The 9726-nt window shown below is 36.6% G+C and overlaps 1 protein-coding gene across 6 annotated transcripts in view; it reads right to left on the minus strand.

Annotated features, from left to right (window-relative positions):
• The window catches only part of HDAC7 (histone deacetylase 7), a 185341-nt gene that overhangs the window by 33119 nt on the left and 142496 nt on the right, over window positions 1-9726 (minus strand). For all 6 annotated transcript variants that reach the window (XM_072406607.1, XM_072406597.1, XM_072406588.1 and 3 more), the window contains 2 exons: window positions 1622-1791; window positions 1197-1275 (listed from right to left, as the gene is read on the minus strand). In XM_072406607.1, the coding sequence (XP_072262708.1) occupies window positions 1197-1275; window positions 1622-1791 (249 nt within the window). The remainder of the gene's footprint in view (window positions 1-1196; window positions 1276-1621; window positions 1792-9726) is intronic.

Genomic DNA, 9726 nt, shown 5'->3' on the forward strand with positions numbered 1-9726 from the left:
TATACATATTGTTTATGCAAACAGAAAAATAGACACTGGCCGAAATATATTTTGTTAGTTTAGCAGAAAAAAAACATACAAATACTGTGGATGATCAGATTCTGTTCTACTCCATCGTGAAATTCCTGTTTGCCTATTCCTGAAAGATGTGGGCATGTGCATTCGCAAAAAGTTTGTTTCAGCAACAACAAAGTCTTTTGGTTCATAAATGCTTGCATAATTCTGAACCACATAAAGAGTACATTTCTTGAAAATTCTAATTGTTTTTTCAAAAGAATTCTTGGACTGGTTGACATTATTAGCCAAAAGTTGATGACCTAATGAATAGCTTATAATGTTATTAAATAAAAACTTTTGTATCTATCCCAACATGAACAGCAAGCAAGAACAAGCTATGAACTGTAGATGGCACACTTGCATTGCAAAATGTCATAATCTAAAGACAAGTCAGATCATTCCTTCTCATAAAAAATAGTTTGCTGGCAAAAAGCTCAGAAAAGACAACTAGGCTTTTTGCCAAACCAACTTTGTCTTAATTTTTTATTCTTTTTAGAAGGACTCATAAGCTGCTATATATAGTTTTTTTTTTCTTGCATGTTCTTTACATTTAAACTGTGTGTGTATGAATACAGTATATATATATATATATATATATATATATATATATCATCAAGTTTTTTACTACTACTACTGTTCTTGTATACTCACAAATGATAAATAAAAATATGTTGCTAAAAACAAAGCTAGCAGAAGATTTACAAACACGTAAAAAGATTATATCCCTTTAAGGATGTTTGATCTTTCATTTTTACAAAGATTTGCAGCATGGTTAATGTCTGGTTGTTTACAAACTTAGCTACTTTAGATTGGTGAGAGACTGAAGCGATCAGTTTATGGTTATAGTCCAGGTACCACTGGCCACACGAGGTATGCCTAATGCTACCAGAAAAATGTGTGCAGTCAATTAGCCAGAAAGCTTTGTACTCAGGGTACATCTAAATCCTGCCTACCCTGGATAACCCTTACAAGTGTTTGACATTTCTTGCCTATTATTTATTAGCTTAGAATGGCCTGAAAAGTAAAGAATGGCTATTATGAATGTTGGAGAATCTCAATGACTCCTCAATTTTGTTTTAGAGCAATGGCACTGAATTGTTTGGTAAATAAAAAAAAGATATATAAAAAAAGTCCCATACTGCCTCTATTTTTGTCCTTGGTGACCAGATGCCTCAGGCTTTGTTCCTGCCGTCCATGGTCTGTACTCCGACAGTCCCCCTGGGAGATGAAGAGTAATGATCAGCAAATAAATACACACCGAGGTTCTTGTTATCTATAATCCACTTGTATCCCCATCAGGTTATTAGGAATGATCAGCTTGGGATTGATAGTGTAGCTGTGTCACTGTGCAGTTCTCACTATATAAATGACATGTACTTTAAAATGCTACTTGGAAAATGTAATACGTAAAAGGGGAATTTATGCATACACCTTTTGTTAACCAACCCAACTCCTACACTGATAAACAATGTGTGTGGTCATGGTTCAGTAACTGTGTCAGGTGTCGTTACAGTATAACCTGAGGACTACAAATGCTTGAAGAAAACAGAAAAGAAAAAAATACCCTAATTTTGGGGTCTATATGGTGTTGCGAAGCGATGGTAGGGAAGAACACCTGCTGGGCTTGCTTCAAATTCAGCAGTGTGTCTGACTGCTGGTTATGGCGCTGGATTAGGTGAAAATCCATAGAGGTGGCTTGTGTCAGCACTGTGCTTGATGGAACTGTCAAGTCCACTGCAAAACAAAACAAAAATAAGCATCAAACACATTTCCAGCATAATGAATGCAATGATTGGTAAATGTAGATAGTATTATATAACTTCACAAAGCAATAAAATAAATAGGTAACAAAAACAGAGTTCATTACCCATTTTGTGTTGTTATGGCTTTGGAGCGAGCATGCCATCATGCATGACATTATACTACTTACTATGAGTTGTGGGGAGCTGCATCTAGTCAATAGGATCAGGTTTAGTTTTCAGTTGGCTAGGAGGTGTTGGAATCCCATTTAAAATTAATAGGAGGACTTAATAAAGGGGAAGTCAAAGTGTGTGACAACACACTGCACAAAGGTGGGACAGGATCCTTAATGTGTAAGGCTCCTTGGGACACCTATGTGCACATTGCCCACAATGGTCTGTTTTCATGAAAACACAAAGTAAGCTAAAAATAATGGAACTTTATCAACATGAAAAGCTGAGTTTACAGTAATCTCACATACGCTTACAATGTCACAATATACTAAACCAGGTTTGAACGTAAGTAAAATAGACTGGAATGTCCAAAAGAAGATCATGAGTCAAGACAACTGGAGTGTGTTCAATCCTGTACTTGGATATATGATAGTTTCTCTATGAAGCCCAATAGCTCAGAGACCAGATGTAAGTGAATATTATTCATACAATTGTTGGGCCTCTATATACACATCCATACATGTCACTAGTGGAGCTACAAGTTGTACTAACTGTCCACAAGGAAATGGTTCAGCTGGAGTTCACATCTTTACTGGCAGTTTATTCACCATTTACGCACAGTGATGGAATGGAGATGTGTTTATGTAAAAGTTAGGAACTTTCCAGGTCTTAGGTCGTCCCAGTGCTGTTCTGTGGCATTCTTTTCTAGTGAAATTTGAGGTGCAGACAAAGAAATTTGCATATTGCAAGTTCTCAAGTATGAATTGGTGGGACTTTCCTCTCTAAATGATATTTAATATCCAGTAAGGTCTGTCTACCTCTCAAATAAATGACAATAGTTACAATGTGACAACACACCGGGCCTGATTTATTAAAGGTCTCCAAAGCTGGAGAGGGTACACTTTTATCAATGAAGCTGGATGATCCAGCAAACCTGGAACGGGTTTCTTCAAAGTAATTTGCCTTTTGCTAGCAAATGTTTTTGAATGCTGGACCAGATCCATTCCAGGTTTGCTGGATCACCTAGCTTTACTGATGAAAGTGTATCCTCTCCAGACTTGAACAGCTTTAATAAATCAGGCCCACTATGTCACTAAGATCTATAGATTGTTCATCTAGAATCCACCTACTCATAAACAGTGACTATACACAATAAGGCAATTTCTTTGGTGAGAGGGACTTTATTTATACCTCATAAATTTAACTTATATAATATATAATATATATTTAGATGTTGTAGGGCTATGCATGGCAAGTATAATGCAATGTCTCTTAGATTGTAAGCTCTTCAGGGCAAGGGTCCTCTCCTTTCACGGTGTCACTGTGTGTGTCTGTCATTTGCAACACCTACTTAATGTACAGCACTGCATATTAATGATATCATTATTATTATTATTATTATTATTATTATTATTAAAAATGTAAAACTTTTAGGTACCTTTTACATTTTATAGAGATCTTAGTATTTCCTTCTGACAATGCCTTTGTGTTCTTGTCAGAAGGATGGAGCAGTGTTCCCTTGCTGCCATTTTCATCAAGATCATCATCAACTTCCAGTACTGATTTTACTCCTCAGTGATATTACAAACAATAAATCTTGATTTCTGCAGATCTAGGTTATATTCACAAATATCTGAAACTGTCTCACTTATAACTTTCCACTGTTGTATAATATTGATGCGATCACTAGAGGAAAGGAGACTGGAGACAAGCTTGCTTGTGTCTGCAGCACACAGATGGCATAACCTCACCATGGGTAAACCACATAATAGGTGCTTAGGGACTGCTTGTTACATATAAAAAGGAGAGCTATAAAGTGATTTTTTAAATAAACACCTGTGAAGTAACTAAAAGTAACTGTTGGCCCTTTGTATGTCTAAGGCAGCCTTTCTTTACATTTTAACATGGGGAAATCCTTTAAAAAACTTTCAGGTAGTCAGGAAACCCCAGCTAGGATTACTATATTCACAGCTCACAGTACATTATGGCTGTGGCCACTGAGAAGAATGTCACTATTACAGATTGCCTAAAAGATCATTTGTGTCACTTTAACTGACCGGAGAGGCACGGATTGTTTATTGCTCAAGCAAACCCCAGAAACCTCTGCAGGAGCCCTAGTTGAGAAACACAGATCTATGGGATTCTGGTGAGGGGATCATCTTGTGTTTTTTACCAGCCTTGTTCTTAACCACCATGAAGAGTTAGTTTAGCTGTGCCAGCAAAGATATTCCCACTACTACTGCAACATTCTCCATAACATTAAATGCAAATTCTGGACCTGATATGAAACACGACAACTGTACCCTCTTCTTGCATCTATACTATTTTGTGCCTTCCACCCTTTTCACCTTCCTCCTGAATAGGTTTATAAATATGAAGAACCTCATTAAAGAAAAACCATGATCTGGTTAAGGAGTACTTTTAGAACAGTTTTCTGATTGGTCGATAAGGACAACAAAGCTAATTACCCTTTCATTTGCTCTTTACTACAGAGGTATTCTGCGTTCTATTGGGTTTAGATTGGGGTTTAATATACACAACAGTTAGCTGAATGTGTTTGCATGATATTACCTTTCTTTGACAACTACAAAGCAATGTGAACTCTTCTGAGTAGCTGAACGCTAACAGTGGAGCTGTCAGTTAGTTACGCTGCATGCATTTATGTGTGTGCACTTTTTCAAATAAAATTACTAACAAGCTTTGAAAAAAGATACTTAGACTGAAGATATTATGTGTCCTGACATTTGAGATACATCTGTTCACGTTTATGCATTTTCATTTTGTCAGCAAATAGCTGCTTTCATTTCTCCAGTGAGAACTAAAATGTTAGTGCGTTAAAAAGGAAATGACAATCTAAAAATAAAGTGAGGTGAAGTACTTTTAAATATCCTGTTTTCTTCACTGCAGGGGGTGCACAGTGTATCTGGAGAAGTTAAGGGTGACATAGGAATTTCAGGATGGCGCAACACATGGGATTGATCAGAGGTCTATATTTAGAGTAACTGTAGTCTGTGAGTAGATATTTACCGTAATGTGAAACAATATCTATATAGCAACATCATTCACTGCTCTTCCTGAAGACCAGCTCCAGACAAATTTTTGCTTTTTAAATTCTAAACTAAAACATTAAAGTTTTTTTAATCCTTCTATTTTTTTGTCTACGCTGGAGAAAAATTTACTGAAACATAAAGGAAAGGTAAATACTCCCAATGACAATATAAATGAACCAAAAACTTGAAAATCAAAACATGTTTAGCTAGAGTTATGCTTTATTGATGGTCACTGGGCAGCTGTTCTCCAGTCAATAAGTGGTCTGAGCACATCTGTCCATTACACAATGGGCCTAATTTATTAAAGCTCTCGTGGACTGGTAAAGATAGACTATCATGGGAGAACCTGGCTGATTCAACAAATCTAAAATGGAGTTCTTAAAAAAAAATTCAATTCTCAACCAGATCCATTACAGGTTTTCTGGATCACCCAAGTTCTCCCATGATAGCCATAAATATCACCTTTTACTGAAGTTACAAAAGGCCCCATTGTTACAAGGGATACCCAACTACAGAATGTAAAAACTGAACTGTTTATAGCTACCCTCTCCTAAAAGCATAAACACACAATTTAGTTATTTGCAGCTAAAGTAACAATCCAACTGGATCATGACTGCAGCCTTTCATGAATGCAGTATTCTCCCTCACAATCCAGCAGATAGATTTTTAAAATAAGAAGAGGAATGGAAGACCAGCATGAGTAGATGTATCTCATTTACCTCTTCAAAGAAAGAAAGTTACATTTTTGTTCCTTAAAAGTGATATTTCTCTTTCAAAAACATTTTCAGAGGAAAATAGGCTTGAAGAGAAGGAGATGACCCTGTCCAGAAGATTTTACAATCTAAGATCTATCAAATAATCTGTAAATGTGGCTTCAAAGGGAGTTCCTGCATAGACAATGAGCACACACTGACTAAAGCTATGAAATGAGAATTCTTTGCACTGATATGATTGTCCGGGTCACCCAGCTATGTTTGTAAACAGTGCGGATGAGGATGACTAAAGCATGCTCTTATTTGCTCTTCATCCTTGTCCCATTTTAAAGTCCAAGTTCCTGGGGTTTTCCAGTGAAACTAAATCCCCTGAATCTTCAACCTGTTGTACTGTATTTTACACTTCTCAAGAGTTTTCAAAGGGACCACCTAAACATGAATCAGATTACATTATTTATCATCTGTTTGGGCATTCTTTACTTTCAATAGCAACATGGATTTTTGTAACAGAGGGTAATAGGATATGCCAGAGCACAATGAAAGGATTATTCATCCTGTGACTAAATACCTGGACCCTTGAGCAACACGACACCAACTTTCTTTGACCCATTTGTAACATCATTTTCATCAGAATGTAACATATGGCACAGTCCTTTTTTCAAAGCTGGCTGGCAGGCCAGGGCTGTAACCCTAGCTCACCTTCCCTCCAAACAAAGCTTTTAACTAGGAATGGAAGAACATTTCCTTTTTTCTATTGGTACATTAGATGATTGGTGAGCAGAGCAGCAATTCACATTAAAACAGAGTTTAATTCTCAGGTATAATTTTGGAACTACTCAACCAATCTACTATGAGCCCAAATGTTTCTTGCCTTCTTGATTGGGCTTGCTAAGAGCTCACTTGAGAATCTAAAATATCTATTTAATCGTACTAGAGGAAAAGTTTACAGAATACAGTACATTCAAGCACAATCACTGAGTACAAGACTAGTATGAATAGGGTGGTTTGGGGACCATTTGGATTAGGTAATGGACTCAACACTCATATGTTTTAGAGAAAAGGGAAGCATTGATCCTCACTAAAGTGTCATATTTAGATGGACCGATCAATCTGGTCATATCACATGAAAACAGTTGTTTTTAAAACAGATGGCATGCTAAATTTGACAGGGGTGCACACATTGCCCAGTGACTAAGACATTGGTCTAAGTCATTGGATGTTCTGCTTCCATAGGTTGATGCCCATATTTCAAACCATTTTTGGCTGGAATTCCAATAAACTTTCATTATAGGGGCGCAGTGATGTGACAAATATACCCCGTTGATCTCCTCCCATCCAGATATTGATCATGTGACATGCAAACATAACAATGCAATACTATTTTCAGGAGAATGGATTATTTATGGCATTTATCTGCGTCTTGAAAGCTAGCATTACAAATGCCTTACCTACAAATTTCAAACTAGAATAGTCTAGTTTTGTGATGGTCAAGTTGAACACTGTTGACCCTGATGTTCACTTCAGGTTAGGCGACAAAGATCTAGATTTAGATTATGTTTTAATTTTTGAAACCGAGAATGAGGAATGCAGCAGACGTGAGACTATACAGATGGTGGGTTAAAAAGTGGTCAGGTAGATCCAGCCTCTGAGAAGTTACGAGGTAAATAAATTTGTCAGCTTTTACCGAGAGATATATATGCTATGGGCTGGTGCATGCAAAACAGTCCTAGTTTACTCTTGCCCCAGTTTTCAATGGGAAGTGTTGTGTTTCTATTTATATAGCACTGCTGTGCAGCATCTTTTTTGTTTTTAGGGCTCTATTAACACTAAACAGTGCAGGATTTTTAACAATATAAATATATGTAGAAGGTAACACTGGCAAAATTAAGAGTGTATTGGTGTCACTGCATCTCATTAAAAATCATAAAAAAAAAACATAAAAATTTGCAGTCGCAGCAAATGTGGTAGTATTGCTTACTTCCTTCAACAGGGAGCATGAAAAGAATACAAAAATGGCAAATATATAATTGCACTAAAAAATTATTTATGAAGTATAACAAATATTTTGATTTAAAGAATTATGGCAAAGGCTGTGCAGACAAAACAAACATTTTTGTCTCTATGATAGATTTTCATTGATAGGGGGGAAGTTGTACTGCAGTCAGGGGATCTGTTGGAGAGGTTTCTTAACTTTCTGACCTGGCAAAAAAAATATTCATTTTGGCTTTGAATTTTTGAAGATTTTTTTCTCACTGCCAGTCTGGTAAAAAGGAGGTCTTGTCCAAAAAGAAAGTAAAGGGAGATAATGGTGCCCCATAGAACAATGAAACCTGACAGGGGTTCTAACATTTTCCCATTCTTTACTGAAGTAAAAAAGGAACTTTTGGATACTGACACATGGGGCCCGATTTTTTAATTCTTCCCAAGGCTGGAGATGATTTCATCAGTGAATTGGGGTGATCCAGCAAACCAGGAAGGGATTTCTTTAAAGTAATTTGTTATTTGCTTCATGATGAAAGTATATCCTCTCCAGCCTTGGAGAGCTTTAATAAATCAGACCCATTGACAGGATGTGGATTGAGTGGAAGACAAAAGATGGAGATGATTGTAGATTTATTACTAAAGATTTCTGGTTTGTTCATTCAAAACAAGTGATGGGACACAGAAGTGTTCATAAAAATGCAATACAATCCTTGATAAAGTAGATAAAAGGTCTAGTTTTTTTGGAACTTTTCTTATTTAATTAGAAATGAACTTGGAAACGATAAAGTACAAAGTTTAGCATGAACCCAGCAACATTTTAGTCCTGCAACTCTGGATTAGCCCTGGCTTTAACAATCAATATTCAGTTTTACTGCAGTGAGATTATTCAGCAAGTTAAATTTCTGATCGGCAATTTCTATCCAGCTAAACTCACTGCACAAACTAACACAAGATCATGTTTTTTGCATTAAAGAAGGGAACTTCATTGTATTTCACAACACAAGTATAATGTCTTTGTGAAGATTATCTACTCTAACACCCATTTTTGTAAACTAACTGGTTATATAACATAAGGGTTTTCCTAGGGAAAGGGCAGCCAGACATGACACCAACTTTTTAAACTCAGTTTAGCGTTTAATTGTGTTATATCAAAATGGTACAAAGGATAAATATAACCCAACTTTGCTTGTCGAGAAAAGCTTGGGCCACTTGCCAGAAAAACTGGATTAAGTGCCAGTTCCCTGTGTGACCCATGGGAACTCCTGGGCACGGTGAGTTGGCGACGGCTTGTCTCCTCCTACTTCGTTGTCCAAACCACTGGAGACTGCACCTTAGTTGTGCTGAGATCTCTTTGATTCTTTATTAGACTGGCCTTAGCCCAGATATCAAAAGTCTTATCGCTTACTACAAATATACCATTCATTATGCCACTGGAGGCGAGTGATTTTGCTGGCCGACACAATTTGTTTACCGTTGCCTAATCTCCACGCTGAAACTAAGTGCTGAATATAGTTTTAAGGCTGGACTGCTATTTGTTTAGCTGTACAATAAATAATCTGCTATTTCAGGTGGAGCACAAACTGTGTGCACAGTGGCGACTATTCAATTTGCACGTTATTTCAACAATCTAAAACTGATATTGAGGTAAAAAAATACTCATATCTGCTGAATAATACACTGGGCTGGATAAAGGTGTGGCAGATGTTATTAAAGAATGGGTTACTGTATAGGCTGCAAGGTTCACATTGTCACTTAAGATAAAGTTCTCTTTTCTTTTTAATTTTTCTTCTTCATTTTTCTTCTATCAACTATTTTGTTCTATTATTAGAATAAAAAGGATTTCTGATGGTTCTGTTACAAAGGATGAAACCTTTAGATATTTTTTTTTTCCTATCAAAATGAAAGGGGCCCCGAAATCCGCCCACTGGTACCAACTTAAGTCTTTAGGACTGTTTTTTTTTCATTATCCATGAATGCTTCTGTTGTTTGTGTACTTTTTTTTATCAAGCT

Source organism: Pyxicephalus adspersus, chromosome 1, assembly GCF_032062135.1.
Source record: "Pyxicephalus adspersus chromosome 1, UCB_Pads_2.0, whole genome shotgun sequence".
NCBI lineage: Eukaryota > Metazoa > Chordata > Amphibia > Anura > Pyxicephalidae > Pyxicephalus > Pyxicephalus adspersus.